Raw genomic sequence first — 27,819 nt, 5'->3', positions numbered from 1 at the left:
CACAGTGGAAAAAAAAAAAAACAAAAAAAAAAAATACAAACCAAAACCAGACAAATCCCCCCTCCCTCCCCCAAAAAACCAAACCAAACCAACCCAAAAGGTGTGGAGCTGTGTGTGTGTGTCTGTTTCTGAGAGGGGCTGGGTTGGCTGGGGGTTGTTTAGGCTCACTCAGAGTAGATGGTGGGGATGGGCACAGGAGGGGCTGGGATGGAAATAAGGAGGAAAGAGGACAGCTGGGAGCCCATATTCAGGGTGTCAGCCAGCACTCAGCCCTTCTCCACCACTTGACCCAGGTGACTCCCCCAGCCAGAAGCAGCAACAGCTCTCACAGCAGTTTTGAGGATCTACTTAACCAGTTCAAGCCTCTAAAATAATTTTCCAAGGTCATTATTATATTTTATTCATGCAAAACAGGCTTAAATTGAGCTCTTACAGTTATGCCACTGAAAGAAAGGAAAACAGAGCACCCTATGTCTCTGTAAGGGTGAGCAGCATCACTTTGGGTCTTTGTCATCCCCCATCATTTTGGGAGGAGTGACTGAGTCTGCCTTCTCTCCCCACATCCTGCTCTGCCTCACACATGGTGGGTCCCCAGCCCTTTCCAAACAACACAACAGAAACATTTCTTCCTGACTGAAGCCCAGACACGACTCAGATCTCACAAGAAGGCCCAAAACTCATGTTCTTCACCCAGGGCAGTGTCTTGACTCCCATCACAATCTTGCAGCCCCATGCAAGGTTTGCATTTCTCCCGGCTCCACCCAGTGCAGCTGCCCCAGCCCAAAGGGTTGTGGTTGCTGAGTGGTTGGGATTGACCAAAAAGCCCCAGCCAGGAGCTGTGAGGGGCCTGAGTGGGAGCTGGAGGTGGTGCAGTGGGGCAGGGAGAAGGAGGGAGGCGGTGTGAGAGTTGTGCTTCCACTGCATCATTCCAGGGATGTTTCCAAGGGACATTTCCTCCCTGGAGGAGGCATTAGCAGCGTGCTGGGGCATCCTGAGCTTGTCTGTGCCCACGAGTCGGCCTTCAGGAGGAGACAGTGCTGGAAACAGATGCTCTACAGCCTCTGTGAAGGGCAACATCATGTGAGCCCCTTCCCAGGAGAGTCCAGAGGCACCAGCATCATCATCACTGTTTGTGTCACAAAGCCCTTAATGATCCTAATTAGCATCTGATGCTCTGCAGAGCTCAGTGTCCCCAGGCAGAGCCTCGAGGAGCTGACATGCAGCTGAATTACAGAGCGCTCTGCATGATCTCACCCTGCCTGCTCCCCAAAACTCTCCCATCCCATGTCTGCATCTGACAGACACAGGCTGGCTCCCTGGGCCAAGATCCCCAACACTCTGCACAGCCCACCAAGGCTCCTCACCCCTCTCCACCCCACATCCAGCAGTTTAATTCACAAAAATCAGTTTGATTCCCAGGGTCTTTGTGGTACTTGGGCTCTCTGAAGTGCTGTGTCCTTGGCATGCCACAAATTGGAAGGGGATCTGGGGATCCCTGCCGGCACAGCACAGCCACAGGAGAAGGCTGTTATCCCACTGATAGTATAATCTCACCTTCCAGCTCCTTCTGCATTTCCCAGCTCCCAAGGCATGTTTTCCCTGAGACAGCTTGTGCCGCTTCCTGGGTATTTCCAAGCAGGAGAACATCCTCATGTGCACGATCTTCCTGCATCCTTAGAAGCAGCAGCAACAGGAATTCCTGTGGGAATATCCCTCCCACGCTGCACAGGAACCTCCAGCTCCTGTGCCCCATGGAAGCCAACCCCTGGCAGTGGGGACAACCCCGGGGGACAGAGAAGAGCAGGAGCAAAGTCTGCACCTCTCCTGCTATTTTAAAAGCAAAAACAGGCCTGACAAAAACCACGGCTTCGTTTCCATAGAAATATGCCAGGGGAGCTGTGAAAGAGACTCTGGTAGCACTGCACAAGTGGTGAGGTAATTAATGATGGAACTGCAGAACAGCAAAAATATAAATCCCAGAGGATTTAACTCAGACTTGCTCATGGCTCAGAGCAGGGCCAAGCTTTCAGCCTCATTTCAATGTGGGTTGGTGCCCAAGGTGATCTGCAGCAGCAGAAAGAAGAGATGGAGCCTGCAATGAGATCTCAGCAGCATCCCCCATTTTGGGAGGTTTGGGTCAGGATCTTTAGTGAGACAAAATTAACACAAATATTGTTATTTAAACCCACTTCAAAGCATGAAGAAAAGAAAAATATTAATTTCTGGCCATCTCAACACAGTACCCATGAAGTCACAACCTGCCTCCAGCCAAACCTTGGGTTTGAATTATGTGGATCTGTGTTTTGGGATTGCATCAACAACCCACCATGTGCAAATCACTGCCAGGCCCCACAGGGCTTGCAGGCACACAAGCAGTGATGCCCTTAGTTTGACATGACCCACTTTGGGGTCCCAAAATTATAAACAACCCAACAGCCCCCTGAACTGGACCACAGGTGGGTTTTGGCAAACCTTGCATTGAGCTCAAGCTAATTTTGGAACCACCAGCAGCGTGTTGGAGCAGGTGGGTGTGTATGACCCTGCTATGTTGGTAAGATGCATTTTAAAATATCAAATTCTCCTCCAATTCCTCCCTGCCATGGCCAGGTATGCTAGGACACCACAAGCTGGAGACCAGAGGCATTTTTTTCATAGCAACTTTTATTGTTTCGGAGTAATTTCCCATCGCGGTCCTCCCTGAAGGCGTCGCGGTGGCTGCCTCCCGTGCCAGCCTCATCGGTGCCATCTCGTGGAAACAGGGACAAAATCCTCCAGGAGCAAATGCCGAGCAGAGGAAATCCAGACCAGCATCCCTGATCCTGGCAGGGACGTCCAAAGCAAAAGGAATAGCCTCGGGAGATGCAAAGTGCTTATTGCCGTTTCTTTGGGGACCAGAGTTTGCAAATGTGATTGTATTTCCTGAAATTTGAAGCTGGCGGAGGGAAAATTAATTGAGGTTGTAGGAAGGTCAGAAACCATCAGGGCTGGCTCTGCTGTGCAGCTGGGGATCTGCTCCTCAAGAGGAGAGAGCCCAAAGGGCCTGGAAGAGGAGGGAAGGAGAGGGAGGTGTGTGGGGCTGGATGTGACCAGCACCCAGTTTCCCAAAGGAACATCATCTCTACATGCAGCACACCCTGTGCACAGCATAGCACTGTTGGTGGGGGCTCCTGATGGAGAAGGGAAATCCCATGGATGGCACCATCCTTTAGGTGTGAATGGACACCTGTGCCCAACCTGGTGCTGACTGCTCTGGTGGCATCCACTGGAATGAGGAATGAGCACTTCTCCCTTCCCACCTCTACCCTCGTGTCTGGCTGGGTGCTGTTAATAATTTAAAGTAAGTTTTCTTAATCCACTGGAGCTGATTGGCCGGCTCAGCAGGCGTTTGGGGCTGCTCTAAAAAATTTATAAGGCTTTTTCAAGATTGCAAGTGGAATCCAGGCTGCAGATGCTGAGCTGGGGGAATTTGAACTGCCTGCTGCCCTTCTGCACTTGGAGGGGAGTTGAAGCATCAGGCACAGCCCCTTGTCAGCCTGGGCAGGTCCCTGCAGAGACCCAGCACAGGGCACAAGTCACTGGCATGCAGAAAACCTCCCCAGTCAGGGCAGCTCCTCTCCCATGGCTCCCTCATCTGTCACCAGACTTTGCTGAACCTTCACCCCACACAGGCACTGAGGTCCTGCCCGTGTCACGCTGACTCAAAAGTCTTGGTGACAACTGAAGCATTTACACAGCATTTGAAAATACACCCCACTGGGGGGAAAAAGCAAACAAAGATCTCCTGACCTCCCATTCTGGTTTTGCTGCCTTGGAAGACAATGCCACTGACTGCCAAGGAGGCCAAGGTGGTGTTCAGCCCAGAATTCCCAGAGGGCACCACCCAAGGGAGTCCTGCCATGGCTGCTGGTGATGGAGATGCTGAATCATCCGTGGTAGCAGTGGGAATGATGCACGTGCAGCACAAAGTGACTGTGTGGCCTCAGACAGTGACTTCATCCCTGAGCAATGTCTTCCCTTGTGCCCCAGCAGATGCTTCTCTTCTCCTTGGGCAGTTGTACAGCACATTATTTCCCCTTACAGAGCTGCACTGCCCTGGGCAGCTCTCCATCCAGCCCTGGTGTAAATCACCTCTGCTCTGCTCCCCAGCCCAAGTGTCTGGGCTTGGCCTCTTCCCTGAGCAGATCTGCACAATGCTGGGCACCCAGGTCAGAGCAGAAGGGGCTGAGGCCATCCCCACAGCCTGGGCACTGCCTGAGGATGAGGAATTCTTCCTGGGTATGGTGTCCTTGGGGCTGGACACACATCCCTTGGGCTAAACCTTCTTGGGAAACAGAGGATGGGCCAGACCAGAAGCTGGGGAAAAGGCAGATCAGGGCAGCGAACATCCATGCCTGGGTGGGTCTCATCTCTCCATCCTGCTTCCATCACATCCCCTTCACAAAATCCATCAGCCACCCTTGGCCCCAGAGGTATAAATTCAGAAAAGAGGGAGGGAAGCCAGGCTCTCCCCCAGCATTCTCTAAGGGCCAAACCTGGGATGTTTTGACTGATTTCCTTCGACCACCTCCCTCTGCATTTCCCCAGGTTGAGATCCAGGTGCACCTGCAGCCAGGGGAGCACAAAGCAGCAGCTCTGGCCAGGGCAATGCACCACTTGGCACGTCCCATCCTCCTCTTGGCCTGTGCTTTACCCTGTGCAGGAATATTGCTGAGCTGAAGAGAAACTGGAGCTGTAGCCCAGCCCAGGGTGCAGCTCTGGGCCAGACTCTCCCTTCTGCCTCAGGTAGCATTTAGCCACCACTCTGATGCTTTATGTAGAGGTACTGCAGCATCTCCCAATAACTCATTTCAGCTCTGCTCACAAACACTCCTTTGCTGCCTGCAAATTTAGGATGGCCTGGTTTTTCTAAGCCTAAATGATTTGTAATCACCCCGAGTCTGGCACTGTTCTCTTGCCTGCTATCTGCTGAATGCTCTCTGCAGTCCTGGCCAGCCACAGCGCTCAGAGTGATGAGTCTGGCAGCAGCCAGGCTTTGGGATGGGGACACAAGCAGGGCAAAGAGAAGAGGACAATCCCCAAATGTCAGCTTTGTGGGGATGTGATGGGTGGGACAGCAGTCACCTGGGGTGTCTGAGCTGGGTTTTGGTGAGCCAGGAGTGTAGGGGACACAGGAGTGTGTGTGCCAGCCCTGCCACCCCTCACATCAGCACAGTGAGAGGATCCTCTCTGAGGACACAGCATGGAATTGTCCCCAGCCCCGCTCTGACGGACTGTGGTGACCAGGGAGGGTGGGAGGAGGTGACAGTGATCGATGGGTCCCCAAGGACAGGGACAGCATGAGCAAGGCGAAGTTGGGAGAAAACAAAAGAGGGGTTGCATGAAAATCAGGCTGGAAGTGAGGAAATGCCACCCTGAAGGCACAGCACCTGCATTTGTGCCCAAAGTGCTTGATCCTGCCCTGTCCAACACCTCAGATGTTCAGCAGGTGCTTCCCACACAGGATCCAAGGTGAGCCCACAAAGAGGGAATTTCATCACCAGTAGAACCAGGGGTGCCCATTTCCCCATACATTTATGTTTCTAATAATATCCTGTGGGTTCTCTGATGCCCATTATTATCGTGTCCATGCATCACCAATTCCTGCACTGAGGAGATTTCTGTCCTCTCTCTCATCACGTATTCTCACTCAAAGCAATCTGAAATGTCCCCCCAATCTTTAATAAAGAAGATAAAAAATGCCCAAAAGCTCTGCAAGTTATTAAAGGAGGCAAGAGAGATGCAGATGCACGTACACCAGCTTTCCTTAAGACCTCAGGTTAAAGATAAATAAATCATAAACCCTTGCCCTTTCACGTTCTTTTGATTTCCCAGGTGTCCAGGCTGAAAGACTGACAAAAGCCTGCAGGAAAAAGCCCATGGTGCAGAGAAACTATGAATTTAGTTACTTTGAGAGTTTTTCTTTGCAGATGACACATGGTATGCTGTGACAGAGGCAGGAGCATGGAGACAGCCACGTCTGCCTGGCAGCTTCCCAGCAGAATACTTCCATTTTTTTTAAACCTGAAACATGGATCAAAAGCAGCTCTCCTAACTAAAATCAAAATCTAATATTCTTTCTTCCATATTTTTGAAATGGAAAAAAAATTACATAGAAAAATGTAAAGCAATTTTTTTTTAAACTTGGAAGGGTTTTTTTAAAATCTCTCTCAATAATGAAGAGGTAAAATAATTGGCCTTCAAGCCTTTCAGCATTTTAGTAATTGGGTTTGGTTTTCTTACTTTCCAAATCTGTAGATTTTGACACTTCAGAAAAAAAGAAAAATAATTGAAAAAAAGGTTCTACATCAAAAAAAAGAAAATATTTTTTTCCCATGCAGGTTTAGGGCTTTGGCATCTCCTTATGCTGCTCCCCTCCTAACCCAGGACACCTGGGACCATCTGGAATATATTTATTTGAGCTGCTTTCCCTTCCATGTCAGGCTAGAGCACAGATCAATCTGATGTGCCCCTCCTTGCAGAGATGATGTGTCAGAATCAGCTATTTCAGTATGGGCTTGTTTCTTTCGGATGACAACCTCCAGTCCCTAAATATTCATGCAGGTTTTGATTCAGCTTTGAAGTCAGTGGGAGGCAGGTGCTTGAATGGGAACAAAGCACCTAATGGGCTTTGTGGGACTGGGCCTGAGCCAGGATGCAGTTATGGTTCTGGGAGGTGCTTTGCCGGGACCAGAGCCAGTCCTGAGCTGGATTCCAAGCTCCTGAACCCAGGCAAGGCTGGAAGAGCTCCCAAGTGAGACCCAGTTTAGTTTTGTTGCTGTAAGTTGTGTATTGTGGGGGGCACAGCGCTCGTTTGGAGACACTGGGAGGGGGCTCTTGGTGGCAAGGCTCCTCCATCTCTGAGTGGTCGTCCCCAAGGAGCTTGTGGTGGCCATCAGGGTGTGGGACGAGGTCCTGGAGCCTCCTTGTCCTGGGGGATGAGGTCGAAGAGCACTGAGGTGATGGCAATCTGATGGTGTGGCTTTGGTCCTTGTGGGTGCGGGAGGAGGAGGTGGAAACCCAAGGAGGTCAGGAGGAACAATGTGAGCACTGGGAGACGTGAGGGATGACTAAGAGAGCTAAATTTACAGAGTCTGGGAAAAGGAAGGCTCAGGGGCAACTGTGGTCACGGGCTAAAAATACCTTCAAGGTAACGGCATAAATGAAGAAAAGAAATTACACGTGGTCCCAAAGGAGGAGAGGGCAGGAGAGGGAGCTGGAGGGCAATGATGGAAGGGTGGAGAGTGGAGATGGGGAAGGAGACCTGGCCAGTGGGGAATTTGCCAGGATTTGTGTGCACTGAGTGGGGCAGAAGCAGAGCAGTGTAAAGGTGACAGGAAATTGAGCAGGGTGCTGATCCCTCTGTGACTTTCAGCTTTGTGGGTGCTCTGAGGGTAACACAATTTATTAATCCAAGAGAATTTGCCTCCATTTCGGTTTTTTTCCACTTGTTTCTCCTTCCACATGCCCAGCCAAGCAGCTGTTCTTTCCAGAAACCAGTTTTCCTTAAAGTCAGGCCTCCACAGCACAAATTAATATTTAGACCTCAGCAATTTTAATCACCCTTAGAAAGGAGGAACATAAATTTCTAGTTAAGAATGGAGCATGTGTATCTCCCAAGTCAATTCAGCATAACTTGGAGAGATTTCTGTTCATACAGTCAGCGCTTCCAGCTGCAGCTCAAGCTGATCTCATACAGCAGGATTTGTCCTGACTTTTTTCTGGAGCAGCCTCCAATGAGGTCGGTGCTGTCTAAGAACAGGGCAGGAAGATGGATGGTGGCACAGAAATTTTGCATCCAATAAATATGTAATATAAAATAAGCAGCTCTGTCAGCAGCAGGATGAAGGGAGCCTGGTTTCTTCTTATCAGCATGTTGCTTGCAAATTCTGATTGATCTAAAGATTTTTAGTGGTTGGGAGGCGTGGCCTGCTCATGGACACCTTTTCCTGTGCCTGGTAAAGAGGAGAATTCACTTTAAAATCACCTTTGAAGGGGGAAGAAGGAACCATTGGGGAGACTGTCTATCAGAGCTTCTAGTTTGAATGAAAATGGATAGAAACTTAATTAGCATTGAAACACATGACTGTCAGATTTGATCAGAACTGGAAAACCATCTGGTGCACCTTCATTTCAGGTGATTAAAAACAAAAGTTTAAAAAAATCAGTGCTGATGCTGTGGTTGTGACTCAGTGCCAAAAGCAATCTTTGATCTCTGCCAGTTTGAACCCTCTTGCTCTCAAGGTTTTGCACCAGTGTCCTCACCACCCTGCACATCCTCTGCAGCTGTACCAACCACATCTCTTCATCCCAAATGTGGAAGCTTTGGCTGAGCATTGCCTTCTATTCCAGCCACAAATGTCACACTCACCTTTCTCCTTTGGAAATACATAGATTTCTCCATTTGTGCACAGGAATTATCTTTCCTACAGCTTTTTTTTCCCCCTGAAGGCTCCACCTTATTCTGGGGAAGCATCTCCTTCCAGGTCGAGTTCCTTGTATGAACCAACCTCTCTTGGGTCAGGGCTGCTGGTTTCAAAGCCAAAACTGATTTGGCGTGTTGGGAAGAGTCAGGCAGGGAAGCGACATGAATAATCAATGGACAGGGGCTCTTGAGGGCTGTTTTCTCCTCAGAGAAGAGGATGGGGGTGGTGGGAGGTGAGGGGGAGCTGAAGCAGGGTGAGATGGGTGGACAAGGGGGGCAGAGAGAGCGAGCTGTTCATGTATTTCCCTTGGCAGGTTGGTGTTGCTGGGATGTTGCAGCATCCTGTACAAGGGGAGGTAAAGCCATCTGCTTTAGGGTTTGAAAATAGCTCTGGGAGAGAGCTGTGAGTGACAAAACCCAGGCTATGGGTAGCGCAGTTCACACAAGCCACCAGCTGGGTGGGGATGGAGAAAGGGCTCTCGTTCAGTGTTTCAAGCAGAAATTTATCCCTGGAGTCATTCTAGATATTTCACACCAGTCATTTCTTACTACATCTCAAAAATCGCCAGGGGACAGAGCATGGACTTTCTGTATCTTAACATGGATTGATGGATTTCATCCTACCTTCAGGGTCTAAGCTATCTGCCATGGTGTTTGTGTTTTAAAGCCATCACCAGTGTTGAAAGCAAAGGACTGACTCAGTAATTCTGTTTGTTTGTGGAGACATAATGTTCTTGGATCAGATAAAAGCACCTTCCCACTGCTGCTTTTATATACCTCATTAATTCCCAGTGTTAATGGCTGTGCCTTGTCTTGTGCCACCCAGCACAAGTGACACACAAGTGACTTCATCTCCAAAATTACCTGCTGCAGGCTCTGTGCAGGACATCCTAGCTCAGTGTTTGTAACCAGTTGCTGCTCCTCTCAGGGCTGAAACTGGCCAGGCACTGGACACTGGATTAAGGGACAGGTCCTGTGAGCGACACGTGGAGGTGAAAAGGGTAGAGCCATGTGCTTCTGAGCACTCAACTGCATCTGGTGGTGCCAATCCAAAAAAATGAGATAGAGATGCCCTAAGAGTCCAAGGTAAAAAGAAAGAAGGGGTGAGGCTAGAAGAGGCCTGTATCCACAATATCAGGCCTTTTCCACTGCTCTCTCTTCACTAAAAGGAGACAATCTTTGTTGCACTTGCTCTCAAGGTCTTGCTTTTCTTTGAGGTTTTGCCTCCCTCCTGAGTGAAGTAACAATCCCTGACAGTCCCTACAACCACACTGTGCCTTTCCTCAGCTCACCCATGCCTTGGAAAGGGTGAGATCCCACCCCTTGCCTTCCCCACTCCCCATTTCTGGTGGTCTCAGAAATGCAGGGCACCCAGAGCTGTGCTGCAGTGTGGCACTGAGAATGACCAACTAATTAGGCAAAGAGGAGTGTGTTGAATTTAGATTCTTCTTTAGGGCTCACAGACTATTTGTAATCTTGAATTTGTTAATTGAAAACTGCTTCCTTTGTTTGTTGTTGGCCTTTTTGTGGAGGGGGATATTTCCTGCTTTGGGACTGCGTCACTGGATCTATAATAATGCACTTTGTACATTAGTGCCAGGCACATTTGTAATTGGCCACCCTATTAAAGAACACTAATGATCTTACAAGTGTTCACAAATAATGAATAGAATGGCCCCTCATTGAATTGAGCAATTTATTCACTGACATACTTGCAGATCTGGTTTTCCAGTATTTAACCCAGCTTTAGTTTTCTGCCTGCCTTGCAGAGATGGATTCTCTTTCAGCCATGTGTTGGAGAGAATATGGGTCACAGGAAACGTTCTGTTCATAAAAAATGTAGGGCTGCTCCATGCTCAGTCTTCTCTCAATGTGCATGACAGGGTTTGGGGAGTGAGAGGCAGCAACTTTAATCTCAGTGCTCCTCTTATCCATTAGTTCTCACTGGGATCCTCCTGAGAAATTAGGAGAGGACCAAAAAGCCAGGACTTGAGAAGAGCACTCTGAAAGGTTATGTTGATTTTCTCGTTTAAATATGAATTTCAGGGAAAGCTGGCAACAATACAGAGTGGTAAGATTGGTTTTCCAGCAAAATCCAGCCCTGGGTGGCTCCTGCAGGCATAGAATTCAGGGCCATCATTTTGCTGCTTCTCTACTAACGTTGTGTTGAAGTATTTATGATGAAAGGTGCAGCTTACCTGAGCTTGCTATTTAATTTACATACAAAAAGTTTTATCCTGAAGCCTTGTTTTACTTACAAAGAACATGCAGATTACCTGTGATTTTTTGGGTTGTAAGGGATAGAAATGTCACTGGGAAGGAGATGATGATCTTGGGCTTGATTTTATTTGATTGCAGGTCTTCCCATTGCACTTCAAAGAACCCTTTGCGTGGAGGATAATTATGTGGGGCAGGCACCTCTGTCCTGTTTTCTGCAGCCTGCCTGTCTTCTCCTGAGTCCAGTGAAGCTGTGTCAGCAGGAAATATTCCCTGGGGCAGAATCCATCCGTGGCACAAGGGGCAAAATGCTGCTGCTGGACTATAAATAGTGGGGTATTAAAGAGCTGGTTTGGGTCAGCACATCTGGAGATGGACTTTCTGAACAGCTTGGTGACCATGCCATGGTGCAGTTTCAGCATGAATGTTGAATTTGGGCTTCCAAGAGGATAGGTTGGGAAGAGGTTGGGAAGCGTGGAGAAAGGGAATGACTTTGCACCGTGGGATTTGTGCAGAGGTTGAGCAGGTCTGCTGCTGAGTGGGCTCACAGAGAGGGGGCACAGATTGGGTGGCCCTGTGACACTGGCAGTGTCTGCACCTGCTGTCAGTGGGAACAGGGGGCTGGAATCCCACTCCCATCACAGGGCACTGCCCAGCCCTTCCCGGGGGGCAGGAGGAACCCCCTCCATGGGGGTTTTGAGGAGGTGCCAGAGCCGGGTTTGGGGAGCAAACACTGCGCTGTGGAAGATGTTGTACCTTGATCTGAGGGTGGGATGTCCCCCTTGCATTAGGGGGGACCTACATTTGGGGAAACAGTACCAAACACTGCTTTTCTTGGTCGGAGTGGCTTTTTTTAGATTTGGAGCGGGTGAGGAATTTTAGGAGTGGGTGGAAGTGGGGGGTATGCGGGATGCTGCTGCCGGCGGGGGATGCCAAGGGTTAAGAACAGGGCTGGCATCCCACCACAGGGCGCTGCCCAGCCCTTCCTGGGGGACAGGGCGAGCCCCCTCCATGGGGGTTTTGAGGGGTTGCCAGAGCCCGGTTTGGGGAGCTGTGGGCAGCAGGAAGATGTTGCACTTTGATTTGAGGGTGGGATGTCCCCCCTTGCATTATGGGGGACCTACATTTGGGGGAACAGTACCAAACACTGCATTTCTTGGTCGGAGACGCTTTCTTTAAATTTCGAGGGGGTGACGAAGGGCAAGCCCGGATTTTTAGGAGCGTGTGTGTGGGGTGGGGGTGCGGGCGGCTGCTGCCGGCGGGGGATGCCAAGGGTTAAGGGGGCGGGCGGCGGCGGGGCGGCGCTGGCGGAGCCGATTGCAGCGGCTCCTGCGGCTTCGGCTGCGCCGGGCGCGGAGCAGCGGCGGGGAGCGCGGGCGGAGCCCCCGCCGGAGCCCCCCGCCGCCCCCCGCCGCCACCATGGTGCAGAAATCCCGCAACGGAGGCGTCTACCCGGGGCCCGCCGCCGAGAAGAAGCTCAAGGTGGGCTTCGTGGGGCTGGACCCGGGCGCCCCGGACTCCAGCCGGGACGGAGCGCTGCTCATCGCCGGCTCCGAGAGCTCCAAGCGGGGCAGCATCCTCAGCAAGCCGCGCTCCGGGGTCTCGGGCAGCGGGAAGCCCCCCAAAAGGAATGCTTTTTACCGCAAGCTGCAGAATTTCCTCTACAATGTGCTGGAGAGACCGCGGGGATGGGCTTTCATTTACCACGCATACGTGTGAGTAAAAGGGTGGGGGGCAAAGCTGGTGGCACCCCCGGGTTCGGGGTGCCCTCCCGCATCCCCTGAGCCCCCGAATGCGCCGGAGAGCGGGGATGCTCCAGCTGCAGAGCGGGTGCGGGGAAGGGATGCCGGGTGCCAGGGCTGGCTGGGGAGCCCCGGGGGATGCTGCGGGGGGCGGAGGCTGAGCCGCTCCCCCTCATCCTCCCGAGATCAGCCGGGCCGGCCGGGCCGCCGCTGCATCCCGCATCCCGCATCCCGCATCCCTCGCCCCAGCCCAGGCGGTGCCCGGGATCGGGGCGGCGATGGCCATCCGGGGAAGGAGCTGCCCCTGCAGAGCTGGGGGGAGGCTCCCAGGAGAGTCACCGAGCCCCTGTCTCCCCCTGCCCGCTGCTGCTTGCGGGGGAAGGGGCTGCTCATGCGGTCGGTGCAGCGGGAGTGATGGGTAGCGACTGTTCCTCCGTCTTGCTTGAAATCACCATAGCAATGCTCTGAGCAGAGGAACAAAAAGCTCCGCTCAGGCACCGTCTCTCCTCCCCCCCACCCCCCCAGCATCCTTCCCTCCCCGGCCCCATCTTTGCCTGCTGGGCGGCTGCAGGTAAAGGTTTGGGGCTGGGGTTGGTTCTGGGGCTCTGCTCAGACTTCTGGAGGTATTTCTTGTCCCCGGTGGGAAGCGTCTAAATGGGAGATGTGTCTAGAAAGAAATGCTAATCAGTGTCTGGGGCTCGCAGCCTGTACGGCCGAGCGGTAAACAAAGGAGCATCCCTGGGTGCTCATCCCCTCCCCGGGTACCCGGGTTTTGGGCAGGAATGGCCCCGCTGACCCGCGTTTGGCAGCAGGATTCCCCGAATCCCTGAAGCATTGCTGCATAGGAGTGCAGATGACTTCCCGTTGTTCCCAGGCTCGCAAAGGGAGGGTCAAGACAAATCTCGGCGTTACTGCAACTCCCTTCCCTCTGGGACTTTCCACAGTCCCACCGGGCTCTTCTGCAGGCCTGGGCTCGGGCTGAGCTGCTCCTACCCTTGGTGCCAATGCTTTTTTTGTTTTGTTTTTGTGCTTTTCCTCATGGCCAGGGCCTCTGTCAGCCATGGCAAAAGGATTTTTGGGGCCTTTTCTGTTTTTTTTTCCTCCCCCTCCATCCTTTTGCTGTTGTGCTGCTGTAAGATAAGGAGTTGGGATGTGCTTTCTGCTCCTCAGCCATTTTGTACATTGAGGCCTTCCTTGGAGGTGTTGGTGGGACCATGGGAGAGGGGAGATCCTTGCTGGGTGCAAGGGGGAGGTTTGCTGAGCACTGCAGCGAGTTGGGGTCCTTGGGGAAGCTCATTTCCCCTGGGAAATGGGAGAGGAGAAGACAGAGCATCTGTGGAGCTCAACTGCAGCTACAAGGAGGAGTGTGAAGTCCAGCACTGGGCATTCCTGCACACCTTTCATGCTCCCGTCCATCCTCTGGAGTTGTGGGTGGTTTGTGTCTCAAAATCTTCCAGAATGGTGTGGAGGGGCCAAGTGTCCATGCTGGGAGCTGGGTTACTGTGTGTGCACTGAGGGTGGGGATGCTGTGTGCAAGGTGCTGTTAAATACAGCTGAGACCCCAGCTGGGGACGCTGGGGTGACAGTGACAGAGATGGAAGGGGCTGAAAGCCAAATGACAAACAGCAGGGGTAACTCTGGCTGTGAGGGCTTTACAAACATCTTGGGCTTCTTCAGCTGCTCTGTCTTAACTTCTGACCTGTTTGGCTCTCTGCATTTGCTTGGGCAGCCAGGACACCCCAAACTGCCCTGTCCCCAGTGCCAGGCTGCTCCCAGTGCCCCTTGGCTCTCACCCCGGAGCTGCATCCCCCAGCCCAAGCAGCTGCGTTTGTTCTGGGCTTGTGACTCCACTTGTATCTGCTGTGGCACCACGGGGAGCCTGTAAAACCAGCTCTGCCTCCTCCCCTCACACACCTGCTGGGAAATGGAGGCTGAATTCAGGGCTGAGGTGGTAATCGCACCAATGTCTGTGAAGAGTTGGTGATATCATAATTTTTTACAGTGTATTGGGAAGTTCTATGGACTCCAGTTTTCTGTACTGTACCCATGACAGGTTTAGCTTTGGCAGTTTGCTGTTACAGCTTTGGAAGAGCTGAAGGATATGGGAACCTTCACACAAAGCTGCCAGGATAAGCTCATGGCTCAGTTATCCCCCCTTGCTGCCCGGGTGAGCCTGGCATGGCCTGTGCCAGCTCTGGGGCTGTTGGAATGGGTTCTGTAACTGGAAGTCAGTAATGCAGACAGACAGGACAGATAAAAAGCTTATTCAAAGGTGTGGGAGGATGACTAGCCTGCCTCAAGGTCACAAAGTTTGTATGGAAGGGCTGGAGCCATTCCTATGTCCCAAAGGCCAGTGCAGTGCCCTGTGTGTGCTATTGGGGTCCCTCTGTCTCCTCATGCCCCAAACCTCATTTTGTGCCAAATCCTGGGGCACAAAAGCGCCTTTAGCCCTCATCCTGCAGAAATGGGAGTCCTGAAGAAGGCTGTGGATGAGGGTGCCCTGTCCTGCCACTGTCCTGGCTCCAGCCAGCCCTCTCCACTGCCAGCACCCCTATTTCCCTGCTCTGCTGCTCACAGGGGCTTCCTTGCATGCAGATTTATTTCCAGTGTGAGTGAGTTTGTGATGCTGCAAGGCTGGGTTTTATCTCAGAGATGCTTGCAGACCCAGCTGCCTTTGCAGACACGGAGCTGCTCCAGGGCTGCTCGGGCAGCTCCCTGCACCCAAAGCCGAGACAAAAACTATTGGGGCTCTCCTAGCACAGAGGTGTTTTAATAAATATGAGAGGTGCCTCTGGGTAATACCTCTGCTGAATGCCTGCCTGCAGAGGCCCAGGCTGGTTCTGATGCTGTGCCTTGAGAAGCCTGTGCAGGTTGCATTTATTTCCAGTGCTGCATCCTAGATCCAATCCATCTGATTTCATTCCCCACCTCTTCCTGCTGTCGATCATTCCCTTTCTCACCATTTCATGCATAAGAAATCAGGGAAATTCAAACCAGGGAATCTCTCACTCCCCCAGCCCTGGTCTCATCTCAGATGTTGCCTCTCTAAAAGCAGAGCTGTTACCTCTGTGAGCAAAAGCAGGGTTTTATATTTCTGTGTTATGATTCATTTTTGTATTTAATAGCTCTTCCTACACTGACACAACTGGGTGACCTGCTCTTGGGAGCTGTGGGTATGATATATATGATATCTAATATATTTTTTGGATAACCCCATGGACAGCTGAGCCTGGTGGGCCCCATTTTTGAGTGTAGCTAGAGGTGCTCTCCCAGAAGTCTGAGCCTCCTTTATTTCTCACCTTCTCCCAATATTTCTATTTCTCTCAATACCTTTCTTTTCTATTTCCCCCAGCTTTTTTTTTTTTTTTTTTTTTTTTTTTTTTTTTTTTTTTTTTTTGTGACAGATCCTTTGCATTGCAGCACATGGCTTCATTCTGTTCAAGGCAGAACTGAAACTTGGAAAGTTGAGCTGTGTCTAAATAGCAGGTCAGGCTTTTTGAGGGGTGCAGCAGCACTTAGATCTCAATTTAGTTCTCTGTGCAGGTGGGCATTTGGCTCCTAAAAGTTTTCCATTTTATTACTCTGAATAATTTTTTTTTCTTCTAGTCCTTTTGGCTTGGTTTCTGTCACCTGTCCTGTGCACAGGAAGGGCTGTAATACTTGACAGTGATTTTTTGTCCCTACCTGCCATCTCATTTCAGGAGGGATCACTGTTCTGTGCCACCCTAAGCAAGGTGCTCACCCTGGGCACCCCCATGGTCTGAGGTGTCTGCGGACACATTTGCTGATCCCTGGGTGAGCTGCTCAGCTTTGGCCCCTGAGCTGAATGGGGGGCTGCATTTGGAACAGTGGCAAGGAAACAGCCTGGATTCAGGCACTTTCAAAGCTGTGTGCACAGGAACCAACATAATTCTTGCATTTCCTACTTAGAATTTACAACCCTGATGCATCTCTTTAAGTGTGTTAAAAATAGTTTGGGTGCATTTTTCATCTTCATACTGTGCACCATACATTTAGTTAATTAAGCAAGTGCATGGACTTAAATTATAATAAGGAGGAACATTTCCTCCCTGTCTAATTCCGTTCAAATTTCCTTGTGCCATCCCTATCCCATTTTCTTCCCTTTTCACCCATGGAAGCCATCCCTCTCTCCAGTGCCCTGCCTGCATCCATGGCCATGGCTGGCTCAGGGGGAGCACAGAGGGTGGGTGAGGAGTTTCCCTGGAGTTCCAGGCTTTCTCTTTGCAGATGTGGCCTCTTTTGTGACTCCTTTCACTCCTCAGAACTGATGGTTATTTCACGTAGATCCATTCCCAGATAATCTCTTACCCCAGAATTCGGGGTGAATGTGGTCTGGCAGTGTCAATTGTCCATCCCCAAACCCTGAGGAGTTCATGGCAAGCCCTCGCCCCCAGACAGGGTGTCACAGATATCTTTTTATGGCAAATCCTTTCCTTAAGATTTTTTCCTCCTGAGAAGCTGAGAGGCCTCAGGAACAAATGTAAACATTGATTATCTGCTGCTATGGAATGCAACAAGTGCATCTGTAATTAGTCTCATGTGCTTGTTTGTAATTAATGGCCAGTCACAGCACAGCTGGCTCGGATAGAGAGTCTCAGACAGCTGCCTTTGTTATCACTCTTTCTCTTTCTATTCTTAGCTTAGCTAGCCTTCTGAGATGAAACCTTTTCTTCTATTCTTTTAGTATAGTTTTAATGTAATATATATCATAAAATAATAAATCAAGCCTGCTGAAACATGGAGTCAGATCCTCATCTCTTCCCTCAACCTGAGACCCCCGTGAACACATCACACAGGGTGGTTGTGGGCAGGTAAGATGTCACCCAACCCAGCCCATCCATCAGTGACGTGCAGGGACCTCTCCTGGGTTCCCTGCCCACCTCCAGGCTGAGGGGGATGAAGGGGCCAGCACAGATCTCCTACAGGTTAATAAACCTGCTGGGCTCTGCCCTCCAGGGCTTCTGCCCTGAGCTGTGGGGTCCTGCGCACCCCAGGGACCCGGGCACCTTCCTGCTGGGATGCCTCTCGAGCTCCTCTCCGGCTGCTTAGTCAGAGCTTGGTGGGAGCAGCCTGATTGCAGTTGCTTTAATGTGTCACGTTCCAGCCATCATATTCACCCCACACTGACATTAAGGAAATGAAAAACAAGCTGATCCCCTGGGTGACCTCCTTTTTTTGTGCTGCAACACACCTCAGATGAGTCTTGCTGTGGTTTGATGTATTAAAGGAGGAATAACCCAAAATGCAAGCTCCAAATTCTTTACTAAAGGTAAGATGGGCACAGCTCAAAGAAATATAGTTACAAAAATCAGGTTTCTTGATTTTTTTTTTTTTGCATTGCAGCACAAGGAAGGGAGGACAGGGTGAGACACTGTGCCCAGGGTGAGCAGAGCACAGGGTTTGCCAGGCATCAGTGCTGCTCACAAGGATAAAAAGCATGTAAATTTAGTGTTCAGCTTCTGGGAGTTAAGTAGCAAACACTTAGCCCTACATAACCCTTTTTAAGGTAGCCCAAATGCTCACTGGTTTCTTAGTTCCCGAGGAACAGATTGTTCTTTAAATTGTGGTGGCAGGGAGCTGTGCCAGTCCCTTTTCCTGCCATGTAATCTCCTGTGGAACAGATATGGGAGAGCTGAGGAAGGTGGGGAGTGGTTCCTACAGAGGATTTATGTCCCTGTTGGTGTGATGTCCCTGCACATCAAAGAGAGGAGTCTCCAGCACTGGGACACACATTTCTTTAGAGTAATGCAATGATTTTTCACCCCTGATGGTCCAAAAGGAACCACATTGCAAACAGATCGTTGTGGTGGCCTGGAATGAGTTTCATGAATGTATTTAGATGCATTTAGAGTGTATTTAGATGTACTTGACTAGTGAGCACATGATGGCACAACCAGGTGGTGCAGAAGGACAGGGGGTGCAGGGCCCTCCACCACCACGCATTTAAATGCTCCTAATCAGTCTGCAGGACAAAAAGATTTGGGCTCTTCTGGCAGCCACCTGTGATGAAAGATGACTCCCCCAGGACTGCAAGAGTAGATATCTCAATGTAAAATGTGTTTTGCACTGAGATCATCGCTGTGTGGTGAGCAGGCTGTGTGAGCTTGCTCAGCTCCCTGAAGCTGTGGCGACCTCGGCTCCCCATGTGGCTCCTGTGGCCTTTTCCTGGCAAAGCTGCAACCTCAGCCTCCTGTGACACTGACAGCAGAGGTGTCTTGGGGGCGTCCTGTGCATTCATTGTGAGGCACTGGAATAATTACTTGTGCTGTTGAATGGGGAGTGTCACAGCAAGCACTGGCTGGGGTGGCAGGAGCTGCCTCCTTACAGCCTCGGGGCCTCTTGGCTCTACAGCTGCCAACCAATGAGGGAAAGCAGAGAGCTCCTGCAGAACTCTCTGATCTCTCTTTGGCATCACTCCAGCCTTTTAATGTGCTTTTTAGATGTGTGGAAAACTTTTGGTGTTGGTACGCATCCATAAGGTGATTTTTTTTGGAGTGGATCGGATGTCAAAGAGCTGCCTTTTCCAAGAGAGGAAGCAAGAAAACCTCTGGAATCTTCTCACCTCTCACTCTTGCTGCTCTAGGGAGGTGATTTAGAGCCACATCAGAGTCACTGGGGTTGCTGGGTGCAAACCCTTGTGACTGAGTAATCACTTAATTCTCTTGGGATCTACCATGTCCAGATGTTCAAGGTGCAGTGAGCTATCATTGTGAATTTGGTGATGCCCAGACATGTGCTGGATTCCTCATGGACATCCCACAGCAGCCCCAGTGCAGGGTTAAGTGGGCAGGTTTGCCTTCTGCAGGTGCCCATTTCCCTCTGTTGGTGGCAGAGGGAGCCTAACTCACCTTGCAGACCTTAGTGAGAGCTGGGTGGGAGCAGTGCAGGCAAGGAGGAGAGATTTTGCATGATTTTAAACTGAAAAACAGGAGTGAGAGGAGGCATCTCCCACCTCCTGCCACAGCCTGTGGGAACTGGGGTGCTCAAAGGCAGAGCTGCACTGTCGACACCCCAGCAGGTAAGGTGAAGGGGAGAGATGAGGCTGATCCACATTGAGATGGGATGACCTGGTTCTGAGATCTTTGAGAAGTGGTTTTGAGAAAGGAATCTGTGCAGCAAGCCCTGATCAGCTCTTGTGATCTGCAAGCAAGACTGGGAAAAATCAGAAGCCACCAAGCCTAAGTGCCCAGTTGCCATCTCCATTCAGAAATCCTCCTTTTCTCACTGCCACCCCCAGGAGGGTGGGACAGGCAAAAGCAGAGGGAATCTCTGAGTTAGGAGGCGACTGCTCTCTGTCTGAAGCTCCTGGAGCTCCATCGTGGCTGGTGCTTGGTCTCTTCAGGACAGATTTTGCCTCGCGGAGGGTCTTTCCCAAGCATTCACAAACTCCTCATTTGTAAACAAACGCTGATCTGCGTGGCAGTTCTGCTCTCTCTCGTTTAGAGCTCTGCCAGCCCTGGGGAGGTGACAGTGTGGGAGCAAATTAGGGCTGGGGTGGCAGCAGAGCTGCTGTCACGCACTGCAAGGGATGAGCACAGCAGGGCAGGCACTCCTGACAGAGCTTCCACAGCCAGCCTGTCACTCCCCATGAAGTTATCAGGATGCCCAAGAAAAAAAAATGAAAATAAGCTATGAGGAATCCTGGCTCAAGGGTGACTCGTGGACACCTTGTGTGTCTCCTGTGTCAAGGCAGTAGGTTGTGTCTGGGTACCTGCTGTGCCTGTTTCTTGCAGGTTTGGTGTGGTGGAAAAAACTAATATGGGGTGCAAGGAAAAAGTAAAAAAAATCAGTCAAGGAATAATTAAAGTGAATAGAAAGGGGAAAATATTATTCTGTTAGTATTAGAGCAGTGTGTAAGCACCCTAAGGGGAGTAGAAGTCTACAAGCTTCTGTTTTGCCCATCAAGTCAAAAAGAGCTAATCCCTGCTGGAAGACTTGGTGTATTGAGCATCCAAGACACAGAAAGGGCATAAAACAGTTCTTGGGGCAGTGCTGGTAAATGTTATCTTTGCTCCACTTTTATTTTTAACAGCATTTCCTGTCACCTGATTTGCTTTTGGATTGATGGTTTGGTTTCTGTCTGTGCCCCTTGGGTTTGCAAAGGAAGATGGGGGTGGCTTTGGCCAGCCTGAGAGCCTCAGCAGCGCTGGCACTGGGCTGGGAGGATGGAGGTGGCACCTTCCCAGTGCCATGGGTCACCCTCAGAGGGACAGTGTGCTGTGATCTCACTGTTCATTACAGATGCAGCATGGGAAGGGCTGTGAATGGCTCTTATTGACTTTCTCCTGTTGGGGTGTTGTGTGTGGCAGTGAAATGACAGCTCTGGGAGACGTTCTCCTGCATCTTTATGGGCTTGTGCTCAACTCAGAGTCTCAGAGTGGCCATTAATTGGGTTTATGCTTGCTGGGAGGTTCGTTACCTGATCTGAAGAATGTAATAAGGGATGTAAGAGCACTCCATCTTTCACTCAAGAGGAGAGCAAAATAGGTAAATATAAATATCTGTATGTTATAGCTGGACAAACAGGGAGTGAGGCTCTCTTTCCTCCTGCCACTTCGAGCCATATGGTGGTTAAGCCTGAGTGTTTCCAGGAGGGGCAGCGAAAAACAAAACCTGTCCCCAATAACAAGAACTTCTCAGTGCTCTTGGGGCAGGTGTACTGCAGGAAGGGCTGGGGCTGGTGTGACCATTGCCTCAACGTTGGACATTGTTATTTTCCAGTGGTTTTTCATCCTTCCTCTTCCTTTATGCCTGGCAAGGATGGAAATGCCAAGTCTTGCCCAGCTGACCTCTTGCTAGGCCTTCCTCCAAGCTTTCTGTGGTTTATTAGCAATGATTTGTGCTTTAAGGACTGGTGAGATTCCTGAGTCATCCCCTTAGGCAGGGAGCTATTTATTTCAGTGTGTGTGTTACACTCCCTGGGAGTGGGTGTCTCTCTTCCGCTTTTGGATCCTGCCCTGACACTATATAAAGACTCCAGGCTTGAATGAGCAACAAAGCCAACCCTCAAACTGGCTCCATCCTTTGGGAGATCCGTGCTGCTGATCCCATCTCTCCAGGCTGCAGGGGCATGGCTGTTTGGAGCATGGGTAGGAGCTTGCATGGGATGTTTGTCCATCTCGGGGTGTGGAGCTGCTGGGACAGCTGCTGGGGACCTGAGTGTGCTGCATGCCCTTGTCCAGGAGCTGCTCTTGCTGTCCATTGGCTCATGGCTGAGGGGGAGGTGGGATTTGTACTTTTTTTCCCTTTTTTTCCCTCCCAGAGGTTTCTCTGCTGGTCCTTCTGGGTTTTTGATTAGTGGGGTTTTCATTATTTAAAGGAGATGAGGTGTTGAGTGGCTGTGAGTCTCTGTTGGTATCAGAGCAAGGACTGGAGGTGCCATGGGCAAACCTGGGTGGGCTCCTCTGAGACAATCCAGTGCAGGGATTTTGCTGTGTCCTTTTCCCCAGGATGGGCCTTTCCAGACTCTCCCCATGCCTGCAGGAAGCTGCCCTGCAATGGGTTTGGGGGGGAAGGAGCAGCACCTCTCTGGGACCTGCACAGCAGCCAGCCTGCTCATGGCAGTGCTCATCCAAAAGCTGACTTCACACCCAATTAAGCATCACCCTGAGCCAGAGGGACAAGTCCTCATGTCATTATGTCTTGAACTCAATTGCTGGCACTTCATGAGGGCTGTGTCTCCACAGCCTGAGGGAATGGAGCATTTAATCCGTATCAGCTCTAAAGAAACTTGGTTAATGTGATCTCTGGTTGGGTTCTTGTGGGTAGGGGATGCACATCTCTGGCATGGTTTTTTTCTTAGTTCTGGCTATTCCTGTAAGGAAGGGAAAAGTCTTAGACAAAAGGAGAATTTCCTGAGCTCTTTCTCTGTAATTTACCAGAATTTTGCATTGAATTTTTCTTCTTCACCTTTTCTTCTTTTAACATCGTGATGTTTTTAATACTATTCTTAATTAGCAGCTTCTTGCTTATCGTGCTGGCTAATGAGGGACAGGAAGAATTTCTGCACTGACCTTTTGTAGCTGATGATGTTTTTCTTTTCTGCAACAGAAAATAGATGTAATTTAAAACTTTCTCTGAGCTGCCCCTCCAGACCCAGAGGCTGCACCCTCCCTTCCTGATGCAGTTTTGGGTGGTGGGAGCACCTCAAATCATATTAAATGACACAGAGAGAGCTGCTGAGGCTTGGTGTGAGGATCAGCAGATTAATGGGATAAATAGAATCATAGAATTGCATTAGAAGGGATCTTAAATCTCATCTCTTTCCACCCCTGCCATCTCATCCCACACCTTCCACTATCCCAGGCTGCTCCAAGCCCCATGCAGCCTGGCCTTGGACTCTTCCAGGGATGGGGCAGCCACAGCTTCTCTGGACACCCTGTGCCAGGGTCTCAGCACCCTCATAAGGAAGAATTTCTTTCTAATATCTAACCTAATCCTGTCCTCTGTCAGTTTAGATAATACCATGTAGGTATGAAACTTGGTTTTAAATTGGCAGTGATTTTAAACAGTCTAAGTATTGAGAGAATGATTTGGGGTTGTAAGTATAGGAAAAGGCAATGGAAGTGTCTGAATAAATAAATGGGACTCTAAAGTTGTTTCTCTCCTACTGTTTTTAGCAGGTGGTGGGGATGTAAACATCTATGAGTATGTGGGGCATATCCCAACCTTGGGTCTCCACCCATGATTTGGAATAGCCAAACCTAGGAGACCTACTAATAATTCAGGGCTTGGCCCATCCATATGCAAGAACTTGGGCACTTGGGGAGCACCTCCATCAAACCTGCCATTTTTGGTTCCCGTCTTTGCAGACAGCCTTTTGTGGGTGTGTGTTTGGCAGAGAGCACCTGCTCAAAGCCCAGCCTGCTGTAGATAAACAGGCTGAACCTTCAAGAGGAGTTCAGTCCTCTCTGGCCCTGCTCTTCCCCCCTTGGGAGGTGAAAATCACAGAGAAATTCATGAAGGTAATGAATTGCCTCCCATCTGTTTCTGGGGAAGCCCCTGCAGCCACATCCCTGTGGGATGTGTTGGGAAGAGTGGCTGGAGTGAAGCCTGACCCTGTGGTGGCTGCAGTGGGATGTACATCCCTTCTGGATGAGCCCAGGGCTGCAGCATCAGGCACAGGCTTTGCTCGCTTATTTTCCATTTGCTAAAAGACAGCCGAAATTAAATGAAGATTAATTAAACTTTTTTTCTTCCCCCCTCCTTCCTGCTTCCTCTTGCTCTTTGCTGTTTCTAGGGAAGACCGAAAACAGGTGCTGGACAGGAAGCTGAGCTCTGAGCATCCTTTCAGGAGTGCAGCATATGGTCCCCATGGGACTGCAGGGAAAGGCCCTCTCATTATGGGGAAGGTCCTGTGAGGCTGGGTTACACAACCAGCATGGAGCTGCTGCTTTAGCAGCAGGCTGAGGATGCTGTGACTCCAAATGCTGTGACTTCCACGGTGCCAGGTTAAAAATTGTGCTGTTCCCACATACCCATCAGCTCCTCCTGCAGCTGAGGGTGGCCCTGGCGAACCAGCCTGGCTGTGTTAGACCCAGGGCTGTAGCTCTGGCTTAGAGGGAGCAAGGAGAAGGTGCAGATGCAGAGCAGGAGGCCCAGAGCCAGCTGCAGCTGCTGAGCTCAGGGCTGCTTTCCTGTGGCTCCTGGAGCCTGCAGTCCTGGCTGCAGATTGCTGTAATTCCCAAGGTCAGACCATGCTCGCTGCCTGGAAGGGATGGGTGGTACCTGCAGCTCTGCAGGAGATGGTTGGAGCAGCACAAACCCAGCTGTGGTCCTGCTGTTGGTCATTCCCTTGCCCCACATCTGGGCACATCTGTGTGTGCCTGCACCAGGCACCTGCAGCATCCCCGAGCGGAGCTGCTGGATGTGACCCAGGTGGGAGATTCCCTGCTTTTCCAGAGAATGGGCTGTGAAAGCTGCCTTGGGAGTAAGCTGGGAATTGGATGTGGGATCTCACTGCTGCCAGGCTGGCTCTGATTTCCTCTGGAGCCCAGGGGAGCAGCAGCATCTCCTCTCCTGTTCCCAGGCTGGGCTGCAGCAGCTCTCCAGGCAGCAGCAGCAGCACAGCGATGCCGCAGGGCCGGGGGAGCTGCTGGGGGACTTGGATCATTCCTGAGAAAAGGGGGTTAAAAGCAGGTTTTTGCAAGCCTTTGCCTGCCATTTTAAATGGGAAAGATGTTTCCCTGGCAACGAGATGGATGCTTCCCAGCAGAGCATATGGCTTCCATCGACTTTGATTTACCAGCGTGTTGAAATGGCAGCTAGATAATCTCTCTTCAGCTTTTCTGTGTCCATGCCATGTGTCCCTTGTCCTTAGGAGTTTTTAAAGGCTCCAGCCCCTGCAGTGCTGCCCCTGCTCCTGTCCCAGGGCTGGGGTGCCAGGGCTGGGTCTGGGAACCTTTGCAAAGAGGGACCTGCACAGAAAGACCTGAGCATCACCCAGAGCAAAGAGCTGGAGGGTGGGAAGGAAAATTCCTTGCCTTTGCTGCTTTTCTCCAGCCAAGCAGCTCCTCCTCCTCAGAGATTATAATCCACAGGCCTCTCTTCCTATTCTCCTCCCTGCTTTAAATCATTTTTAGATGTTTTCCACCTTTCACCACACAATCATCTGCCTCCTGCAGCTTGCTATTTATTGTTGTGTTTACTGGCACAGGGAAATAAGGAGAGGGGGCAAACCTGTCATTTGCTGTGCAGGGGAACATGGGGGAGCTGCTTTCTGGGAGCTCGTGGCTTTCCCAGGCTGGCTGGGGTGTGCCAGCCCCATAGGGCTCCTGCGGCAGCCTCCTTGGAGGGGCAGAAATGGGAGAAGAGGTTCTTACCCTCACTGCTGCCCATTACTGTGGCAAACTTGATGAAAATCAGCCAGCAGGTCCAAATTTTAGGTAGAGACAGGGAGGCAGCCAGACAGGGTGATTGTGTGAGGCTCATCCATTGTCAGGGATGTCAGAAATTTATTTGGTCACCACCTGCTTGGTGCTGTCTGAGCCTGATTCCCATCTGCCCATGTCTGGGTGGTTCATAGCAATGAGCAGCAGTGAGGGACAGGTGTGGAGTTTGGGAACTGGCTGGGTAATGAGCCTTAGCTGAAGGGATTGTGCTGACCTATGAACTGCTGCAGTGCAGGGACAGCTGGAGGGGACAGGCATCATTCCTCCCCTCTTCCACTGATGGAGGTTTTGGGGGAGCCTTAGGTGGGGTTATGGCACCTTTTTTGTGAGTATCCAGGTGAGCACAAAAGCCTTCAATGTGCTGGCTCTCAACCCCAGCCCTGCTTGCAACAGCCCCCAGAGCTGCCCAGTTCAAACGAGGCTCCCTCTTTAACTGAGCTTGCCTTGATTTCCTGTGGCAGGGCCATGGCTTCCCTCCCCTTTCTGCAGGGTTCAGCTCTCTGGGCAGCCTCTCCCTCTGCAGAAGGTTCTCAGTGTGTGAGCTGTGCTCTCCTGCTCCCAGCCACACCTGCCCATCCACCTGCTGTACCTGGGTTATGCCAGGGAAGAAGTGAGAGGTGGCAGAAGTGATTAATTGTCCTTTGGTGCTGGGGATTCCTGTGTCAGGTGCAGAGAGAGGCTGTGCCCTGGCAGAGCTGGCACTGTCTGTGCCAAGGAGGTGCCCATGTGGGTGGTGGCAGGATGGTGATGTCCCCATGGCTCCTCCATGGGGAGCACAAATCTGCCAGTTCCTCAGGGAAACTTTGCTGATGGAGAGGAAAAGGTGGAAAAGGACTTTTGAATTCAGACTTGCAGTTTTGGGAGACTCAAAATTGTTCTGTTAGTGCTGAAGTTGAGCAGGGCTTGACTGGCAGCTGGTGTGATGTTCTCCTCTCCCTGCGGCATAACTGGGCTGGATCAGCAATTTTTTAGGGCTAAAGAGCTCTGTCTTCTAAATGCTGATCTCTTCAAAGATCCAAGTTTGTTTTGTGTCCCTTCACCCTGGGCAGCTCCTCTGGGCTGCCTGTCTGCATGGCCCAGAGGCTTCTCTTGGAAAAAACATCCCCATGCTGACAGGAGCAGCTTCCCAGGCATGGGAACACCAGGGCTGTGCTCTGCCACCCCTGCTGTGGAGCACCATGATATCCTGGCAATGTGGGGAGGGGATGCAGAGCTCCAAAACCACCACTGGCCCTTTAGTTCTGTCTGTTGGACCTAGTCCTGCATTCTCTTTGCCAAACTCAGGCATTGCAGGGTGTGGACCCAGCTGAGCTGGAGCCTCTCCTGTGGCAGTGCAGCCCCCTTGGATTTCAAGGATTATTCCTGATTTGTGCTGGAATTGATAAGAGAGAACATCAATCCTGATTATTGTGGCATTCCTGCTATTCCTCAGGTTACATTTTTTTACCCAGTTTGGGGGTCACAGTCTTTTGGGGACTGAAATCAAAAGGCTGAAATCCAATTCTTTTGCACCTTGGCTGTGAGCTCCTGCTCACCACCTGAGACAAGAGAGGTAAAATTAAACACATGTTGAAATTACCAATTCTTAGATTTTATATGGGCAGTTTGTAAATATTTTCTTAATTTCCCTCTGTTAATTAAACAAACAAATGAACAAATGAAATGAGCAGGGCTTTTGGTAATCTTTGCATTTTACACTTTGGTGTTATCCATTAGCCTCTGGTTCTCAGAAACCACATCCTTGTCTTCTAATTATCAAGGAATGAAGCTGGGGATGGGCCCTGGGAAGTGACTGGGGCATCTGAGTGCCTTCAAAATTGCCAATATCTCAGCCATTCTCCTTCTCTCTTAGCTGGGAGGGAGCCCAAGAGCAGCAGTTCTGGGGTCCTGCTTTTACAGCAGCACAAGCCAAGGGCCTCACCCTTGGGGAAATTGAGTTTTTTAAAGGCAGCACAAGGATTTTGAGCCATTTAATTGCCTTCTGTGGGTCTGGGGCAGTTCAGGTGAGTGCTGAGAGCTGCTGAGCCCCTGTGGCAGCAGCTCCCCAAGGATGCTCTCAGCAAGGAGTTTTGGATTTGAGGTGCTGGAATTCATGGTGCTGTGGAACCAGTGCAGAGTCAGAGATGGGGAAGGGAACCTGCAGGAGCTCTGGGTGATGGAGCTCATCCTCTGTGGGCAGGAAACCTCAGGCTCCAGCTGAATTGCTGCTTCTGGGACAGACCCTTGAAAAACCAGCTACTATTCCTGTCTGCTGCAGGATCCAGCCCGATTGGAGACAATCTTCCTATCTGCAATTAGACCAGAGCCTATTTTTGTATATCACATTCCCTCGAGGAATGTTTAGATGAGATGCAGCATTACATTTTAGAGGGACAGCTTTCTTTTAACCCAGTTCTAGAGCTCACCTCAGATTGAGTGACTTGCCCAGGTCAGTCAGAGGAGTTTGACCTCAGCAAGAAGAATTTTATTTCCTGCATGCTCCAACCAT

General features: G+C 50.7%; 1 protein-coding gene across 9 annotated transcripts in view; it reads left to right on the top strand.

Annotated features, from left to right (window-relative positions):
* Positions 1-12,091: 12,091 nt before the first annotated feature.
* KCNQ2 (potassium voltage-gated channel subfamily Q member 2) overlaps positions 12,092-27,819 on the top strand; it is a 66,700-nt gene continuing 50,972 nt past the window's right edge. For all 9 annotated transcript variants that reach the window (XM_054274774.1, XM_054274772.1, XM_054274769.1 and 6 more), the window contains exon 1: positions 12,092-12,393. In XM_054274774.1, coding sequence (XP_054130749.1) covers positions 12,098-12,393 — 296 coding nt within the window. In that variant the 5' untranslated portion in view covers positions 12,092-12,097. The remainder of the gene's footprint in view (positions 12,394-27,819) is intronic.

Source organism: Melozone crissalis, unplaced genomic scaffold, assembly GCF_028551555.1.
Source record: "Melozone crissalis strain CALT ecotype California unplaced genomic scaffold, PUWL_Pcris_2 ptg000017l_1, whole genome shotgun sequence".
Lineage (NCBI taxonomy): Eukaryota > Metazoa > Chordata > Aves > Passeriformes > Passerellidae > Melozone > Melozone crissalis.
This window is presented reverse-complemented; position numbering and strand designations above follow the sequence as displayed.